The 19,954-nt window shown below is 49.0% G+C and overlaps 1 protein-coding gene across 4 annotated transcripts in view; it reads left to right on the top strand.

Annotated features, from left to right (window-relative positions):
• FLT4 (fms related receptor tyrosine kinase 4) overlaps nt 1-17,706 on the top strand; it is a 57,852-nt gene extending 40,146 nt beyond the window's left edge. The window contains exons 12-30 of one of the 4 annotated variants that reach the window (XM_014886968.2): nt 380-488; nt 1,551-1,910; nt 2,160-2,306; nt 2,982-3,113; nt 3,381-3,487; nt 3,788-3,923; nt 4,696-4,800; nt 6,197-6,310; nt 6,550-6,638; nt 6,878-7,025; nt 7,591-7,685; nt 8,029-8,151; nt 8,506-8,617; nt 9,010-9,109; nt 9,603-9,708; nt 10,638-10,777; nt 11,375-11,495; nt 12,282-12,367; nt 13,733-17,706. In XM_014886968.2, the coding sequence (XP_014742454.1) occupies nt 380-488; nt 1,551-1,910; nt 2,160-2,306; nt 2,982-3,113; nt 3,381-3,487; nt 3,788-3,923; nt 4,696-4,800; nt 6,197-6,310; nt 6,550-6,638; nt 6,878-7,025; nt 7,591-7,685; nt 8,029-8,151; nt 8,506-8,617; nt 9,010-9,109; nt 9,603-9,708; nt 10,638-10,777; nt 11,375-11,495; nt 12,282-12,367; nt 13,733-13,952 (2,550 nt within the window). In that variant the 3' untranslated portion in view covers nt 13,953-17,706. The remainder of the gene's footprint in view (nt 1-379; nt 489-1,550; nt 1,911-2,159; nt 2,307-2,981; nt 3,114-3,380; nt 3,488-3,787; nt 3,924-4,695; nt 4,801-6,196; nt 6,311-6,549; nt 6,639-6,877; nt 7,026-7,590; nt 7,686-8,028; nt 8,152-8,505; nt 8,618-9,009; nt 9,110-9,602; nt 9,709-10,637; nt 10,778-11,374; nt 11,496-12,281; nt 12,368-13,732) is intronic. The other 3 variants (XM_088173607.1, XM_014886969.2, XM_088173608.1) reach the window with 3 other exon arrangements.
• Nucleotides 17,707-19,954: the final 2,248 nt, after the last annotated feature.

Below are 19,954 nucleotides of genomic sequence, written 5' to 3' on the forward strand. Positions count from 1 at the left end.
AAATAAAGCTTGGCAGGAGCTTAACCATCCCCTCAGTCCTGCATCATGTTACTGTCCCCCTTGCTGAGCACTGTCCCCATTGTGACCTGAGGGGCTTAACAAGAAGTTTGCTCCCATAGAGAGGCATCTATGCTGACTGGGCTCCATTAAAAGATGCAGAGATTGGGAATAAAATCATGTTTTTATTGGTAGAGCCAACAGATAAAGCTTGAAATGCACAAAGGGCTGTAGAATAAGGACCTGGTTTTGTATAACTCTTTCCCAGCGTTATGCAAAAACAGCTGTTGGGGGCTTTGCTACCTGCCGAGAGCAGCAGTCATCCTACTTCTCTTCTCTGTTGCTCTTCCTAACTCTTGCTTATTTTCTATGCCCCAATCAGACAGTCAGCAAACTGGCCATCCAGGAGGCCAATGTCTCAGCCATGTACAAGTGTATTGCCTCTAATAAAGTGGGTCGAGACGAGCGGCTGATCTACTTCTACGTGACCAGTGAGTACTGTAAAATGCCATGCAAGGTCTCTGCTTGAAATAGGCAGGTCCCTAGAGCTGTCAGGTCCTGCCATTCACAGTTAGGATCTCCAACAGCGATTGGAAAACCAGCAGGAAAGCGGGGTTAACCCAGAGCTCTGCTGGGTGGCAAATGCCTGAATCCCTGGCAGCAGATGGCACAGGCAGAGTTTGGCGGGCAGACCTGGGAATGAGCCAGCACTGCCTGTGCCTAGGTCCTGAAGCAGCCTTGGCAGGTCCTGGGCAGGTCTTGGGCTAGGGACATCGCGCTGGCTCAGGCCCAGGCAGCTCTCTGGGCTGGGAATGTGTCTGGTCCAAGAGCATCCTCTAGTGGCACCGCCCGACCCTATCCCAGGCCAGGTCCCACTGGCCCCAGCCCCCGGCAGTGATCCCACGGGATTTTGATGGTGGAAGGAAGCTGAGTTTGTAGGGACCAGGGCCAGCGGTGTGGGCTGGAGTCATGGCCCATAGGGGGCTGTATGAGCCTCCTGCCAGTGGTACCCCGTCCTGGCGGGAGCCTGTCCCTCAGACAGGGAGCCCAGCAAGAGCACAGCAAAAGCTTATCTTATGGAATGAGAATTCCATAACAAAATTCCTAACCCAAAAGGCTGGGCTCATGGCCCTTGTGGGAGTACCTGCGCTGTCAGAGCCACCAGCTGTTGTGAAGCCAGACAAATACCTTCAGTCACTGCTTCAGTAATGCTCTCCGTGTTGTCCAGGCTGTCACTGCCTGCACGTGTGAAAGTGGGCATGTGTACAAACCAGAATGCTGCAGCTGAGCTGGGAGCCTAATTCAGACCTCCCTGGCTTGTTTCATTTGTGACCCTATCTTAATTTCACCCTGAGACTTGAGCATATCCTGTAGTACTCGCTGGGCTTGAGCTGTGGTTGCCAGCAGTTTGCATGTCACAGTTCTGGTCTATAGTGGTTTCCTTTACCCTGGCTGAGGACAGGCAGATTTCCAGAAGCTGAGCCCAAGGAGACAATTGTGTCTGGCAGCTCAGCCATGAAAACTCATTCATATGTTCATTTCCTTCCTGAAAGCCATTCCAGACGGGTTCGAGATTGAGTCCCAGCCCTCAGAAGAGCCCATAGAGGGGCAGGACCTACAGCTGAGCTGCAATGCAGACAACTACACCTACGAGAACCTGCAGTGGTATCGGCTGAACCTCTCCAAGCTCCACGATGAAGAGGGAAACCCCCTCGTGCTGGACTGTAAGAACGTCCACCACTATGCCACCAAGATGCAGGGGGAGCTGCGCTTCCAGCCCGACTCCAATGATGCGACCTTGCTGCTTACCATCCCAAACATCTCCCTGGATGAGGAGGGAGATTATGTGTGTGAGGTGCAGAACAGGAAGACCCGGGAGAAACACTGCCACAAGAAATACATCTCTGTGCAGGGTGAGGGTCCACAGGGCTGGCGGGAGTGACAGAGGAGAGCTGGTGCTCTTGCTGCCATCAGCTCCCCAGTCCATCCCCAGGGGAAGCCACACAAGCAAGCTAAACTCAAGGTGGCAAAGGCAGGGCACCTGGGTTCTCAAGACATCCTTCAGCAGGGGTCAGAGACCCAAAGCCCCCCAGGAACACAGATATTGTTTTGATCAATCAGTTTCCCGTTTTCCCCTCCTCCTCTTTGTGCTGCTCCTCCAGCCCTGGAGATCCCCCGCCTCAAGCAGAACCTGACAGACATTTGGGTGAACGTCAGTGACTCCATAGAGATGCGCTGTAAGGTGGACGGCAGCCACGTTCCTGAAATCAGCTGGTACAAAGACGAGAAACTGGTGGAAGAAGTGTCAGGTACAGTGAGCTGGGGGTGGACCACAGGCAGGGCATTATGTCCAGCAGCTGGAGAGCTGTACACTGCTGGGTTCTGGGAGTTGCTGTGCCCAGATAAAGGCACCCGTTCTCTGAATCAGCTAGACCCGGTTTTAATCACATTCTGTCCTAATTTGATGCAGTCTCACTGGCCAAGTCTATGCCCTAGGGCCTGGCTCAGCACTGTCTGTGCTTGTGCTTGTGCTCTGTGAATGTGCTTGTACACATTCAGCTGGAGAGCAGGGAGAGAGAAATCATTCGTGTTCTTACTCTCAGCCCAGTGCCTGACATCTCTGATTATGCAGGGACTGACCCAGATCTCATGGAAGGAACATGCAAAGGATCCAGGCACATTGCAGAGGGAAAGGAACAGGTTCTGAAGCTGAAGCAGAACTTTACACACCAGCTGGACTGCCTGGGCACTGTCCCTGTTCAGCATGTTCAGTGGGGGATTTGTACCCTCCATACACTGCCTGGGGATGGCCTCTCCAGGGTATTTCTGGGGCCATCAAGAGAAGAGCCTCTACCAGCTGGTGCATGTCATTCTGCCATCTAAAATGAATCAGCAAAAAAACGCAAGCCTTATTTTGAGCCCAAGTTCAGTGTACTAATCTTCCCTCCCTGTGAGTGACCACAACAACCCTCTGTGCCTTACAGGGATTGACCTGGCAGACTTCAACCAGAGGCTGAGCATTCAGAGGGTGAGGGAGGAGGATGCTGGGCTCTACCTGTGCAGCGTCTGCAACGCTAAGGGCTGTGTGAACTCCTCAGCCAGTGTCTCCGTGGAAGGTACCAGCAACCAACCCCTGGGGATGTGAAGGGGTGGAACAGGAGTTATGGCCAAGCTCCCATTACTCTTCCTGTGACAGTGGGAGGCAGTGAAAGCCCCTTGGCCCTGCTGGTGGCATAGTGTTCTCACCGGAGGATCTATAGTCCAGAGCATGTTTAGCTCAAGCAAACATGTCACCCCACATCCTGATGCAGGCCATAAGGAATGGCTGAGTTGGAGCATGGAATGGGAATCTCTGAAGCTATGATTTCACTTCCATCCCACAGGCTCTGATGACAGGACCAACGTGGAGATTGTCATCCTGATTGGGACTGGAGTTATTGCTGTTTTCTTCTGGATCTTACTTATTCTCATCTTCTGCAATATCAAGAGGGTATGTAACTGTCACTGGCCCAGGCAGGGGAGGTGGCATATCAGGGCTTGGGGCAACGTCAGTGCTGTGATATGGGGCTGCATGATAGCACCTGCTAAAAGGTCATTGAGTGATGCCTCCAATGCTCTCACTGCCAAGGACAGAGTGAGTAAGGGTGTGGTAAAGGACGTGACACGGAATGACCTTTGCTTGAGGGGGTAGCAGTTCAAGGCAGGCAAAGAATCCAAATCCCATCTGGGAGTCAACACCCCGGGCAGGGAGGGCACCTCCTCACCCTTTTGTGTTGGCTGGTTCCTGCAGCCGGCTCATGCAGACATCAAGACTGGCTACCTCTCCATCATCATGGACCCTGGCGAGGTGCCCTTGGAGGAGCAGTGCGAGTACCTGCCCTATGATTCCAGCAAGTGGGAGTTCCCAAGAGACCGCCTGCGCTTAGGTGAGCCAGACCCCCTCCCTCCCTCCCACTGCACGCTGCAGCCAGGGCTTCCCACCAGCCCTACAAACTCACTCTTGAGATTTCTTAACACACCTCTGAGTATTTAATGCTTTCCTCTTCCCTAGGCTGTCCCTAAAGCCCAGCTGTGCCTGGGAAATCTCTTTAGGTCTGACTATAGACAGGTCTGAGACAACTGTAAGCCCAGACTTCCTTAATGTATCCACATAAGTATTACTGAAAACAGAAGACCCCTGGGGATGGTTTAAAACACATCACTATATTTTTCAAGTGGGAGTCTGGACAGAACAGCCCAGTTCACAGCAGGTACCCCAAGTTCAGGACCAGGATTGCATCCATTATTGTCCTCATGCTGCGACCCTCTGGCAGAGTTTAAAGGGCAGCAGACTACCTTTGAGGCACAGAGCAGTGACATTAGTCCTGGCTGCTGTACTGCAAGGATCATTTACCTTTCCCACACACAACAACTTGTTGCTTGAGGGCAACAAACAGCCTCTCATTTCTGCATGGCCATTTCCTTCCTCTACTTTGTCCATGCCAGCTCTGTCTCAGTTCCTCCCATCGTCCTTTCTCTTATTCTCACCGACACAGCAAGCAGCCACCTGAAAGGGCACATGTTCCACTCCTTCCTTTTCCTTTATGATGTTTTTTCTTTCTTCTTCCCATGATTTCCTGTTGGGATTTTTGTTTTCCTTCATTCTATTCTGCCTTTTCTGTACCTGCCTTTCTTCACACTTACTCTCCTTGTCCATAGGTAAAGTCCTGGGTCATGGTGCCTTTGGGAAAGTGGTGGAAGCATCAGCATTTGGGATCAATAAAAGTAACAGCTGTGAGACTGTAGCAGTCAAAATGCTGAAAGGTAAGTGTAGCAAAACATGCAATGTGTGTAGATAGCAGTTAATGAGGCACCTGCCAGTGAACATTCACCCTGTAAATGCCTAACTTTTAATTAATGGCTTCTTGGCCTCAACACAGTTGATTCTCTTTGGCTCCATTCAGCTGCACTGGGAGACTGAAGTGGCAGACCAGACAGCAAGGACTTGAGGAACTCAGCTTTCAAGGAAATTTAGCTTTCTGCAAAGGCAAAGAATGAAATCTGTCTCTAAGGATGAACAATAATCCATAACCCCTCATTGGCATGCCACTGAAGGAAGTGTTGCTCCCAAGTGCCTTCTTCCAAATGTGCCTGTATTTTGTGTTTATAGACCAGATCCAGAGCTGGGTTAGGAAACAGGTCGCAGCTCTTATCCAGCTCTGAGGGCTAAATTGGCTTTGCACCCAAAGCCTGGTCTATCCAGAGTGAGATTTTAAACTTTTATAGCCATGCTTTCAAACAGGCATCCAAAATATTATTGGGTAATTTGGCACCAAACAAAACAATGAGGCAGTCTCTGGCCAGAAGTAGCCTGTAAATGGAAATCGTGTCGTGGCTCATCTGAACAGTATTTACTGTTGTAAGTGTACAGATCATCTACACAGCGGAGAGGAGCCTGGTGTGCAAGGTTGCTTTACAGTTTTTTAAGGCAAGGCTCTCGCCTGACCCATCAGCTGCAGCGCAAGGAAGATACTTCTGTCTCACAGGCTAAATTTACAAACTCTCAAATAAGACAAAATGCATATGGGGAGGCTGAGAAGTAAGAAAAAGGCACACACAACCAGAGAACACACCCTGGGGGTAAAACAGAGGGTCAAGAATTGATGTGAATCGGACACTTGAGAGAAGATGCAGTACAGAGAAACGGCAGGAGCATGACACTGTGTTTGCTATTGAAGAGGAATCATCAAAAGATAACATGGGTTTGAGTTGAGACAGCTCCTATCTTCAATTGTGATAAAAAGAATCAGATGTCTTGTTCCTAATTTTCTTTCAAATTTTTTCACGGCTCGTTATCTGTGTTTGGAGGCCAAAAGGGCAGAGATTCAAACGGGTACATCCCAATGAAAGTCTCAAGTCTCAAATGATGTTTTTCACTGCACAACTATCATAAAGAAAAATCTGCTGGGCACAGATTGTGTTGTCCTTTGTTCTGGGTCCCTGCACTTACAGAGAGCACCCTATGTGTTACAGCAGGGATCCTGGGATCTCCAGACAAGGCTCAACATTTCAAGTGGGAACATGCAATAACAAAATGTACTGAGGCTTTGAGGTCACAGCCTCCTCAGCAAGACTCACATTAACACACTGCTAGAGAAGGGTGGTGAGGGGGAGTGAAAAGCTGTGAGGAGGTGTCATGACATGGTCTGTGTGTTTCCAGAGGGAGCTACTGCAAGCGAGCACAAGGCACTGATGTCAGAGCTGAAGATCCTCATTCACATCGGGAACCACCTCAACGTGGTGAATTTGCTGGGTGCCTGTACCAAACCCAATGGTAAATATCCCAGGGCAGCAGGCCTTGCCTACTCCCAAAAATCAGAGCTTGTCCCCTGTATCTTTTTGCTGTCCACGTGTGATCACACTGTGATCACTGTAGGGAAGTTATTAGTGTGTTTGTGTGCACTTAGAGTAGATGTCACAGCTCAGTGGGGCTGCACATAACACAAGTTGTGGCAAATTCTGACCAACTCAAACCCCTACCTCCTGCCCTAACCTTTGGTCTCTTCTCACCAGGCCCACTCATGGTTATTGTTGAGTTCTGCAAGTATGGAAACCTCTCCAACTACCTGCGGACCAAGAGGGAAGGATTCAGTCCTTACAGGGTGAGTAGCTTCCTTTGCCCCTAGGGACCTGTCCCATGTCTAGGGAAGGAAGACGTACAGCCTAATACATGATCTGACAACGTGACAAAGATACCCTCCGTCCTTCTTTCTGCAATGGTAGATGCTTCCAGGCCAGAGTTACAGTTTAAGAACAGGAAAAGACTGTGCAGCTCATAGGTGCAGGGGTCACAGTGTGTGTTGCCTGCTGAGGGTTTTGGTTTGGTCCCTTTTTTGGCCAGGAGAAGTCTCCCAGGCTGCGCATTCAGGTGCAGTCCATCGTGCAGGCAGTGAGAGCAGACAGGAGGAGCCGCTCTGGGACCAGCGACAGCGCCATCTTCCACCGCTTCCTGATGCACAAGAGCCGCACAGCACTGCCCATCCAGGAAGGTAACATCCAGTCTTGGCAGCAGCCCCTCACCTGCACCACCAAAACTGTGCCACACTTGGCTAGCTTGGGGAATGGGCAGGGAATATCAGTGGGGAGCAGGGACCCTGCCTTGGAACTGATCACTGTTGCATGGCAATTCCCTGAATAGGGCTATTCTATCATCTGTTGTCTCTTGTAATAGACAGCAGAAACTCAGAAGGGAGAATTAAATCCCTTTGGGTATTTTAGCCTGAAGAAAGGAGAACTGAGGGGGATCTTGCTGAGTCCTCCCTAGGACATAAATAATGAGCTAACCTTCAAGGCCCCTACCAGTCCTGTTCCCCACAACTCTGTCTCACTGACATCTCCTGGAGGCTGGACTCTTTCTCCTCACACCTGAGCAGGTTCCTGCCTTGTGCCTTCTGCTACCTAAGCAGAAAATCTTTGAAGGGAGATGATTACTCCAGTTAGGACTGAGGACTAACTATTTCACTGAGAAACTGGCTATATCCTGCAGACCTGGAGAGGGGTAAAGAGGACAACAGATCCCCAATTGTTTAATAATTTTCTGTTACTTCTGGACAGTGGATGACCTGTGGCAAAGTCCCTTGACAATGGAAGACCTCATCTGCTACAGCTTCCAGGTAGCACGTGGCATGGAATTCCTGGCATCCCGAAAGGTGAGTTCAGCCTTTCTTTTGCTCACCTGATCTTTTGTGCATGCCTGATGAGAGAGACCTGACTACAGTCACCTTCCAGGTGACACACAGAGAGATTCAGTGATCTGCCTCACAGTCCTCAGGAAATCTGAGACAAATGTGTGTACACAAAGCGGGGAAATAAGTTCTCTTGCATTTCAACCTCTCCTTAACCATCCCTTTTTGAAATTTTTATTTTTAGCTTCTTCCCATTTCCACCATTCCCCCATTAGAGCTCAGGCTTCTGGGGGAAGGGAGTTGCTGTACACTTTCTGATTGTGGTTTTTCTCTCTTATTTTGCCCCTTCCTCTTTGTGTGTCCTCAGTGCATCCATAGAGACCTGGCGGCTCGCAATATCCTGCTGTCAGAAAACAACGTGGTAAAGATCTGCGACTTTGGCCTGGCCAGGGACATCTACAAGGACCCTGACTATGTCAGGAAAGGCAGTGTGAGTGCCATTTTCCCAAATTCTTTACAGATTAGGCCCCCCTGATGAAAAGATGAAAAAGTAGGAGTGAATTACATGCATGGCTGAGACCAGAAGCCATCGGACCAATGACACATGTCCTGTCCTTCCTTCTACCCCTCAGCCTGTCATTAACTTACTCTTCCTTATACTCTTTCATCCCCCTTTCAGTATCTCTATCCCTCTCTCTGACCTAACCAATTCCTCCATGTAGAGACTATTGTAGGACTATTGGCTCCGATTTCCTTTCATCCATTTCATCCCTTTGCTACATGAAGGGCTGTCCAGGGACATGTTCCCAACTGAACATTTGTGCCTTGCCTCTCCCTCCTGCAGGCCCGTCTCCCACTGAAGTGGATGGCTCCAGAAAGCATCTTTGACAAGGTCTACACTACCCAGAGTGATGTCTGGTCTTTTGGGGTCCTTCTCTGGGAAATCTTCTCACTAGGTGAGTGCTAATGAGCATCTCATGCTGCTGAGGGAGACACTTCTACCCACATAGCAGTTTGTGGATGAGTCTGTGCAGGACAGACATTCTGAAGCACATCTAAGGACTGATGGCAAGCGACATCGATGTAGGCAAAAAAACTATGGAGGCCATATCCACCCATGAACAGAGTAATGGGGACACAGGCATGCAGAGGTGGCCTCCAGCTCACTGAGGAGGAGAAGCCTGACTCAGGCAGCACCAAGGATTGGGCTGTGTATAACTAGCGACCACATCTCTCTGTTCTGGGATGAAGGGCAGTCTCAAAAGGGCAGTCTCAAAAGGGCAGTCTCAAAAGGACTGGTTTCTGATGGCACATTTCATGTTTCCACCCTTCTCTGATCCTTCTTTAGGGGCATCTCCATATCCTGGAGTCCAGATCAATGAGGAGTTCTGCCAGAGGCTCAAAGATGGTACCAGGATGAGAGCCCCAGAGTATGCCACAGCAGAAATGTGAGTCAGAAACCTCAAGGATTCCAGCACTGGTCAGAGTAGAGGCCTGCGTGGGAGGGCAGAAACCTACCAGATCCCAGCATAGAGCAGAACAGGCCACTGTGGGATGCAGACCTTGAGCCAGGGTAAAGGATGAGCCAACACATCCTTCACTCTAGGCCATTGCCGGGAGGGCAAGGCAGATGGGCTCTGATCAGCCTTCTCTATGTGTCCTTGCAAGCCTGAGCTGGGATGGGTCTGCAAGTGAGCACTATGCTTTCCTGCTCTGAAGGGTATCAGAGGGGTCTGAATTAGCTCCTTGTTCCTGTTATAATAAGTGTATAAACCAACCAACACCCTGCTAGTAAGTCCACCTGGCCAATGTGCTGGGGGGGCCGAGCTTTCCCTCACAGTGTAGGAACTGACTGTCCCAGTAGGCACCACGTGGGTGGGAGCTGTGGAGTGGGGCAGGAAGGTATTTCTGTGGTGTAAAACCAGCATCTCTCCTTGGCAGCTACCGTATAATGCTGAGCTGCTGGCACGGCGATCCCAAGGAGAGACCGACTTTCTCCGACCTTGTGGAGATACTGGGGAACCTTCTTCAAGAAAATGTCCAGCAGGTGAAAAACCCTCTGTGTCCCTGCTCTGCTCCAGGCAGCTCCTTCTTCTGTCACCAGCTCCCTCACTGTGCCCTCAGCTGACTCCATGGTCAATGCAATACATTTGTGCAGGCCACCAATAACACAGAGATTCCTGGGTCAGAGGTCTGTTTCCCAGAGGTCTTGGAGAACTCATTTCTGCAGCAGTCTTTTAGCTGCATCCTCATAAAGCTCTGCTCCTTGCAGGGCAGAAGCCCTCTCAGTCGTCATTCTAGTACTTCCATCTTAATCCCCAGATGATTATTTGAAATTCTTCAGCTGAGTCAAGGCCCTGGTACTTCTGCCTCCCACACGCCTGCATAATGAAAACAAGGACTTGACCAGGGTTTCTGAAACTGTCCTCAGATTGAAATGTCAGGGCCATGTGAAGGATACAACTGTTACATTACAGCAGTCAGTAATACAGATTTATTTGAAAGTATTACTAATCACTTCCATGTGGTACTCACCAGGACATTTAAATGTGACGAGCGTGCAGCTTTGATTTTAACTTTTTCTTGATGTTGCCTTTCAGAAAATGATAGCTAAATGCTTGAGCACTGTCTCATCCTGACGTTCCTGACTTTAACATTTCAGCACTGGTTCCCAGTAAAGGCATGACTAAGCCACAAATGACATTGCCCTCCAGCACACTACTCTGTCCATGTAAACTGGAGAATTATGGGATTATTATGGGCAGTTGTTTTCCTGCTCACACACACCTCCATGCATTACTCACAGCTACTTAACACAAAGGTCAGAAATCTCCAGCCAGATATTTTGTCCTAGAGAAATAAAATTTATAAACCAGAAATTTTCTTTCCAAGCTCTGACAGCTTCTGCATGTGGAGCCTTTTCTTGTGGGAAAGTCTTCTCCTTCTTCTAAGGCTATTTACTGTTCTTCCTACCAGGAAGGGAAAGATTACATCCCGCTGAACGACTCTCATAGCTCAGAAGATGATGGTTTCTCCCAGGTGCCTTCCTCTGCCCAGCAAAACTCAGATGAAGAGGACTTTGACATGAGGATACGCTGCCACAGCCTAGCAGCAAGGTGAATCCCCTCCAAAAAGGGAAGAGAGAGCCCAGCAGGCAGTGAGCAGCCTGACCTGTAAGGGGACCTGAGGGTTATGGGGTGAACCCAGATGTTTGGAAAATCCCAGGTGATAAGGTGTGATCCAAGCATTCAGGCCATAGCTTCTTGCTTATAAAAGCAAAATTACTTTATTTTGCTCATGAGAAAGTGCTGATTTGTAAGCCTATCACATTCCTTCTTCTCCTCCAGCTATGCTGCTAGAGTATCATGTAAGGAGCTTCATCCTATCTGTTCCTAACTGACCCAAACAATTAGCCCCAGGCCTCTCCTCTCTGGCAAACTATGATAATGTGATGCCTGGGATCTATATGACATTTTCTGCTTATCCCACATGGAGATGTTATTGGGGCCTGATTCAGTCAGTCTAGTCTTGACTGCAGAAACAGTATGGGGTTAAGAGGTCTAAGGTGACCCCATTACCCTCCCCAATCCACCATCTGGGTCATCCTCCTCCCTGCATACTTCGGTTGCACAATGAGGAGGTTGAGTTCAGGTTCTATTCATCCAGGACATTGACTCTTGCTTTTACTGAATACTGAATGCTCCTGTTGGCAGATACTACAACTGTGTCTCATTCCCTGGTTGTTTGACTGGAGGAAATCAGATCAGATGTCCATCCAGAATAAAGACATTTGAAGAGTTTCCCATGACACACACAATGTACAAGGCACACCCGGTGAGTAGCATCTGAGTGGATTTGATCGGGGGCAGTCTTTTCTGACACCTTTACTGTTGAGACTGTGGAAGGAAGATCACTCCTATCCTATGTCAGTCTGTCTGTGTCATTCCTGTTCAGTCCATCCGGTCCTATGCACATTCATTTCTTCACCTGGACACAGGGGTTTCTCTCCAGCACGGTTCATACTGCCTTAGTGGGGAACAGGTAGGTTAGATATGCAAATGGGGGGCCTAAAAAGGACCTCAGAGAAGACCCTGCTCTTCACCCTCTCAAATCTGGGAACACAGCCTGGTTAAGCACACTTAAATCCTGCCAGGACTAGGTAAACTCAGAGTGCTTATCTGCAGCTCCTGTATCTTGATCCACATGGCAGTGTGCAGTAGGGACCCTCCAGGTCTCTCTGAAACTGGACTGGTACTGATATCTCCTCTAGCAGCAGAACTGAAGTCATACCTTTAGTCTCAGAGGAAAATATCACCTCTCACAGATTTGTTGGTAATACATCTTCCAGCCAGGGAGCACTTTTTTTTGTTCCCCAAAAATGGCACCAAACTAAACACACAAATCTTACCTTTTTATGTGCTGCTTTTAAGAAGGCATCAAGAAGGCATCACCTAAGAAAATCAGATACAACAAAACTATGGAGCATGCTGGTAAAGTGCTCCTACCCCTTCTTCCCCATCACACATACACACAATCTCATCTCCTGAATGATTTCTCCTCCCTTCCCACTCTGATCAATTGACAGGGATGTTGCTGATAACTCCTGTTGCTTCCTTCCAGGACAATCAGACAGACAGTGGGATGGTTCTGGCATCTGAGGAATTTGAGAGGATAGAAAACCGACACAGAAAAGAAGGTGGATTCAGGTACTCCTTAAGCCTAGCCACTGAGGCATCCCTGCTGCCAAATGCAGTGAGACCAGGAGGCAGCTCCTGGTATCTTCCTATAGGCTGCACTGCTTGGAGCTTTCAGCTGTGGGCACTGAGCCAGATAAGTCCATGTACCCCTTAATGAGAGGCAAAACACAGGAAGAACAGACAAGCCTGCTGTTTTCTAGGGTTCAAAATTATAAATTATGCCCATCAATGAGAATGTGTCTGTTAAGATAATGAGGCACAGCAGAGTGTCGGCGTTAATGAGACTGTTAATACTTACTGACATTTTCTGGTGAAATGTATCAGGGCTTGCTCAAGCAGTGGCAGATGGGATGGGCAGAAACTATGTGGCTGCCACCTTCCTCCCTCAGCCCTGACCCATGGGATACAGGGCTCTGATGTGGTGGTGCAAGGATAGGACAGGCCTTAGGAATTCCCATATGCTGACATGGAGTCTGGCAGGTTGAGCTGGCACACTCAGAGCTGAGGATGTTATGGATGGTTATGTCCTTGACCAGGCTTTGAAACTGGGTGAGAACCTGTGCAGCTCATCTCTCCCAGAGCAGGCTGAGACCTTGTCTCTGTGACAGTGTTTGAGCAAGCCGTGTCACCTCATACGTAGACAAGGCTAGTCCCAAGCCTCTTCCTCACCTCCTCTGCCTCCCAACATCAGATTGGACTGGTCATTGTCTTTTCTCTTAGCCATAGCCCTCTGGCCTTTCTGCTCTTGTATCAAACTGTCTCCTGTGTCTCCTCCTTGTCCTCTTTTCCCTAAGGCATGTTTCTGTTGTCTCCTACACCTGGTGTCCTGTCTCCTGGAAAACACTACTCTCAAACCTCTTCTTGAATGTGTCCCTGCCCTTGTTCCCATGATTTCTTGCCAGTCACCTGGAATTGGCAGGCACTGAGATGGGACATACGATTTCCACCCACATCTTCATAATCTTCCCTTGTTTCCTTTCCCCCATCCTGGTAGTTGGTTTGTATCAATTTCTGTTATTCCTGCCAGGTCTAGAAGCAGTTAAGGTGATGTGTCTTGTCCCTCCCTACTCATTGGAGTCCCAACCCTTCCCTGATAGAAGGTATTCCAAATAGAAGGTATTCCAAAGTTATCTAGAAGAGCTGAAGTAAGTGTGCCAGGTTATGTGTATATTTGCCACAAAACATACAGGCTGTGCTTAGATTTAGAGCAAGGCCTGGTTTGGTGCTTTGAAATGGAGGTGCAAGTCCATTCCTGACCCTGTCTCTGTCGCATGCATGACAAGATAAGATTTTCTGAAGCTGGGATTTCTCTAAGCAGGACAGAGGCTTTCTAGGAGTGCCAAGGTTAATTCTCTGTGTCTCTTTCCCTCACAGCAGTAAAGGGCCCAGTCGAACCGGGGAGCTGTCAGGGGAACAGTCAGACCTGCGGGGCAGATGTCGGCCGTCGTATGGGTCCCAAGTCGGAGGCCAGACTTTTTACAACAGTGAATATGGGGAGCTGTCGGAACACTCTGAGGATGGCAGCTGCACCCCGCCTGGAGAGGGGGCCAGTCCCCCCACTCTCCATGCTTCCTTCTTCTCCGAGCAGTACTAATGGCACCAGGCCCTGGAGGCAATTGTCAAGGCCCTCCAGGTACGTCATCAGGGTCACTCAGAGCTTCTCCTTCAACCTAAGCCCAAACCCGACAGGGAACTCACCCCAAACGGACGGGGAACACTGATGTCCTTGGAACTGCAGCATGAACCGTGCAGCACCTCCAGCTGCAGCTTCCCTGTGCCGCGCCTGGAGAGAGCACCTCACTGATTCCTCATGTTTCTTTTATTCCTGCACCTCAGACAGATGCATTCTGCCGGAGAGTGGGTGCCTGTGTTCAGCACTATGGCACCTTCTGCCTAACATCCAGCCTCTGCTCAGATCAGCTTCCCATTCAGAAAGCCCATTTCAGGTCAGATATAAATAGATCTGTCTTAGTCTCAAGTTTCTTCCTGGTGTGCAGCCTGAATGTTTTTCCTTGGATTGCTTCCTCCTCCCCTCATCATGATGTCAGCTGCTGAGCTGTGGAGCAGAATCAAAGGGAAGAAATCCCTAGTGGTATTAGCAGCAAGCGCAGGACATTTTAAAGAGGTGTACGGAGAGATCCCAAGGGATCTTTGTAAATGTTCAGGCGTGCTGCTCATCCTGAGTAGGTGCCAGCCTCTCCATCTCCTGTGCAAGCAACACCCACACCCTTCTCATCTCTGCTGGGGGAAAATCTGCCAATCTGCCTTATCACTAGAATTATTTTAGCCATCTCAACACAGCTAGTGCTGACTAGGTCATTAGCTGATAGCTAAAGTGCTCCCGGTGAGATAAACAGCAATTTTTTTGCAGGCCGTGTGCAAAACAGGTTCTTTTATGATCTCTACTGAGAGCAGGTTACTCACAGGTCTGCTGCTTCTGCTGCTTGCCTTCCCCTTCTCCCAGAATGGTGCTGAGATCATTTGTTGCTCAAGTGAGAAATTAAAGCAAAGCTAGGTTAATTTGAGCTGGCTTCTAAACATAGAGTTTGCTGGGAGGAAAAAGATCAAAAGGGCAGGGAGTGAAATGTTTATTTTCAAGCTGCTGCAAAGCATTTTGGAAACAATGGAAGGAACAGTGCTCCAGCAATAAGGTGCTCTGGGTTGCATCCCCTTGTGTGTTGACATCACTGAACACATGCAGCCCAGGACTTGGCCAGGGTTCAAGCCCTGATTCTCCTGGATGGACCATATTCTGCACCATGACCTTTCCTGTCTCCTAAATTCCCTGATTCGAAGGAGGCACTCTCTGCCCAACAGGCTCCTCTCCAGTTTCTTTTGCAGAGCTTCCAGCAGAGCATACCTGACTCCAGAGGATTAAGAAACAGTTATTTGCTGAGGAAACATCTCCTCACTTTGGTCTTTTGTTTCTAAGAGATACCACATGAATTCAGAGCTCTGGAGAACCTCTGCAGCCCCTCTCTATAGATTTCTGTACTGCTGCCTCACCACTTCCCACCTACTTCTTTCCATCCTGCTCCCAATCCAAGAGCTCAGTCACAGAGCACAGTTACATCACCGCCTCAGGAGTCTGGGTGAAAAGGCTCATTTGAACAGCTTGTCATCATCTCTTCTCCCACATGCGCGTGGCTGGCAGAGCTCTGTGCACCAGGGCATCTCAGCACCAGGGAATTACTGCTTGTGGGCCACACCTCTGTCACAGAGCCAAGGGTTTGGACTTGTAAAACTGTGTTTCCTGTCAGATGTACAGCTTTCCCAAACTGTATTTCTTTTCCAGCAGAGGGTTTTACGCGTTTCCCGACGTAAGCCCGTGAGTCCTTATGGATGATGTTGCCAAGTCTTAATTATAGTTCTCCACACAAGTGTAATGGGGAGATTTATTTAGCACATGGGAAAAGCACGCCTGTCATTCAGATTCTCTAAGCCTGTGCAGCTCACTCAGTGTTCCACTCCCTTTTTGTGTCAGCAGGATGACATGGCTGCAATTTCCATGGCAAAAAAGAGGCACAAAACCAGACCAGCTTGAGCCAAACTGGCTCAGGATGTGGAATTGGAAACTGCTTATGACAATGAAATCCCTGACTTCTACTGGTGTCCCCTGAAGCTGCCAGGAATTGAAGCATCTTTAAGTAATTGTTACGACTCAGTCAGAATCCTCTGGCAGGAGCTGCTGGAGAGCCAGGACAAGGAAGTAGGACAGCCAACAGGGTGTAGGCCAGATCAAATTCTCCTGCCCTCATCTTGCCCTGCTTTTTGAACTGGTGGTTCCCTTGGCAGAAGGAAGGCTGCATGTGACTCATGTTGCTTGAAGTTTCCACTGGCATTGACAAGGGTAGAAGGTGACCAGCTGAGCTAAATTCAGGCTGCTCGCTGGGTGATGTGTGTCCATAGGACACAGACTCTCTTGTTTCCAGTGCTCCATGAAGAGTTCTCTGCCTGGAAACAGCCCCACCTGAGAGAGGGCCCAAGAACAAAACAATCGTTAAAAAACAGAATTTCAAAGTAGCTGTAAGGCCCTGTCCATATGTAAGGGATAAGTATTTGCCAGCAAAGCATGACATTTGCTGGGCAGTGGGAGGATTCCTCAGCAGAAAGGGGACAGAGGCATCTTAGTGCCCAGGCTGGTTGTCAGCATGGATATACAGCCACTACAGGTGCACTTTTTCTCTAGGTTTAGCTGTAAATTGCTCACAAGCACCCTTGTGGAGAAGGGTTATGTTGTTAAAACCATTGTTAACGATCCCCTGCTTCACCCTGAGGAAAGCACTTCTGCGTCACCTGATTTTTGAACATTCAACTGCACAGAAGTTTATTTTCTCACCATCTAGATAGGGGGGTGGAATCAGATCCTATTGTGTCTGTGTAAACAGCATTGCATGAACAATGCAGCCTGATAGGAGCAAAAGCTGGTTCCTCTTCAGACACTCCTGCTGATGAAGAACCACTGTAGTGTGGGATATTGAAGAGCTGTTGAGACAATTGTAATTTTGCTCTCTAAAGGTATACTAAAATTAGATGTGAAAACCTGATAACCCTTCCCATTCTCTTGAATTATTTCTGGCTTTTTATTTTTACAGTCTCCAGATAAGCATGAAATGAAGCTGGTCTGTTTAGGTTTTAAGATGTAAGACAGGAGTGCTGTCTATCTTTCCAGAGCAGCAATGGAGTATTTCAATGTTTAAAACCCAGGTTTCAATACTTGTGCCTGCTCTGTTCAAAATGCACTCCCTGTTTTGTTTTGTTTGGGCTTCTTACTGGAACTCAACATTGAAGCTAAGCTATTTATCATCATCACCTTCCTTTAAAATGGCTGCTTCCACTTTATGCTCAGTCTCACTTTTCTTTACAAAGTGTTATTGTTGAGAGGACATTCCTCCCTCCTGAAAACAAAGCGTTGGGTCTCCTACTTGCAAATACATGTGTCTCTGAAGAAAAAAACCTGTGTATCAAGTAACACTACATTTATATTGCAATATTTTAATCTGGTACCTGTTCTTGCTCTAGCAGCATTCAATGTTTCAGTGGGCTGCCTTTGAAGCAAGTAGGCTAAAACAGGGGTTATGTGTGAGTACAAAGCATGGTCTGTGTGTGTGTGTGTGAGTGTGCTGTGGGTGAGTGTGCGGGTATTTGCACGTGAGATTTCCTACCAGTGATCGTATGTGAGTGATTGTAACTCACATTGAGTCTTGTCTCTGGAAGTTCACAGTTATATATCAAACCAGTTAGAACACTGCTTCCTTTCCTCTCCTCCTATAGTACTTGTTATCCTTTGTCATTAAGAGTTTTGTTGTAATATCTAAATGTGAGAATGAATAAAGTCATAACTGGCAGCTGCTCTCTGGTTCCTGGGGCCACCTCTGCCCCTGGGGCAGCCCAGCCCCGGCCCAAATCATCAGCACATTTTGGGTTTATTATTTTTACTTTTGTGTCCATTTGCATTTCCCCGAATCCTCTCAGAAACAGCTGATCTTGTGGCGTTTCCATCCAGTATGAAAGTCTGTCTTTTCTCACGGTGAAGTCAGATTCTCTTTGGCTAAGCTCGCTAGCAGAAGCAAACAGCACCCAGCCCTGTGCCCGGACACACGACCCTTCCCCGTCACCTCGGCCCTGGAGGGGTCTCAGCATGGAGGTCTCCAGCTTTCCTGTCCTCATTCACCACGCCAGGGGAACCAGAGGCCCCCAGACCCCCCTTCTCCTCAGGGAATCAAACCCCTCCTGGACGCCCTTTCTCAAGGCAACAACACTCCCCGGACTCCCCTTCTCCTCATGGTACCGACCCCCTTCCACCGGACCCCCTTGTCATTATAGCACCAAATTCCCGTCCAATACCCCTTCTCATGGCACCGGCCCCCCGGACCGGACCCCCTTGTCCTTACGGCACCAAATTCCGGGCCTGCTCCCCTTCTCCTCATGGTACCGACCCCCGTCCCGTGGGAGCTCCTGGCGGTGCCGCCCGCCGCCCGCAGGTGGCGCCCTCCCCCCGGCGGGCGCGGGCCCCGGCGGGAAGATGGCGGCGGTTCCGTGGCTGTGTCACAGCAAGGCCGAGGGCGGGAGCGAGGCAGCGGCGGCACCGTGTCTGGACGAGGTGTTCGCTGAGAAACGGGAAGCAAGTGGATTCATGAGCATTTCCCTAAAAAAAAAAAAAAAATTACCAGGAGTTCAAGGAACGCTCAGGCACAGCTCCCTCGTTACCCCTGGGAGGATCTGTGAAGGCATCAGCACCATTTGTCTGAATAAAATAATGTCCCCTGGGGAGCTGTCAATGGCAGAGACAGAGCTGAGGGGACAGAAGGGGGGCATCTCCGCTCCTCTCCATCGCCATCCCTTCATCCAGCTCCACCATGGGGTGAAAGCATCCAAAAGGACCTTTTAATTTTCCTCTCCCCAGCCAGAGGCCTGCCCATCTGGGGAATGAGGATATTGAAGCTGCTCTACTGATGAAATATCCTATTTTGGCGCATCCTGGAGCAGTGCTTGGCTGCTCCTCTTCTGGGGCCACGAGTGGTCCCCCTTAGCTGCTCCTCGCCTTCCTTCCAGCCCATCCATAGGGCAACCATAGGACAGGCTGGGGGGCAGGTGAGGAACAGTCTCCCAACCATGTGAGCGGGAATGGGAATGGGAATGGGGTGGGGATGGAACCAAGGAGGCAGCCCTCACACAGGCATTGGAGCACTTCTTTCCATCAGAAACACAGCCCACAGGAAACCAGACAGGGCAAAACAAAAACCAGCAATTTCATGTGGTTTGCAAAGAACTGGGGATGCTCTGGCTGGGCTCCTTTTTTTGCTTCTAGCATGGCTGGTGAATGCTTCCTCAATGCTTTTCAAAAGTGCTTTGAGATCCCTCTCTGAAGGTCAGCACAGTGGTAGTGAAAAATCCTTCAGGCTCCCAGGACTTCTTGGCCCTTTCTGAGGACATTTCGGCAATAAAGCACATGAGTTTGCATCAGAATGATGCAGAGCTCTTAGTGCTGAGAAATCAAAGCAAGAACAGCTCCAAAACATGTTCTGCACACTGCAGTGTGTCAGCCACAGCTCTTGCCCTCCGGCTGTGGTGAAAGTTTGGGTGAAATGAGGAGGCAATCAATAGCATGTGGTTCCTCACCCAGCATGTACCAAGAAGGGCAAAATTAAATTTAAAAAAAAATGTTAGCAGAACATTCAATTGCTGCTTCAGAATCATTTCCTGGATTGTATTGACATTTCTACAGAGCTTTGCAGAAACAGCTTCTCAGAGGATTTTACAGAACATGCCTTTAGCAGAATCCATAGGTCCCTTCTGCTCTGAGATGCAGGTTTGCAAGCATGCTGCTTTCCTCAGAAATGGAACAGGTCTCTCCGAGGGCAGGATAAAACTACTTGCATCTCAATGAAATGAACAGACTGTGCTTCGACGGTGTTATCTTACATGTGTGTGTGACCAGGTGCATCACAAATGAATAAAATACAAAAGCTCACAGAAGAAAACAGATTAATAAAATGCATAGGTTAAACACCAGGCTTATCTGAGGGCCTTCCTGTGCAGCTGGGGAAGTCACCAAGGAGACCATATCTCAAAAGCTCCACAGACATTTTTTCA

This window comes from Sturnus vulgaris, chromosome 15 (assembly GCF_052056855.1).
Source record: "Sturnus vulgaris isolate bStuVul1 chromosome 15, bStuVul1.hap1, whole genome shotgun sequence".
Taxonomy (NCBI): Eukaryota; Metazoa; Chordata; class Aves; order Passeriformes; family Sturnidae; genus Sturnus; species Sturnus vulgaris.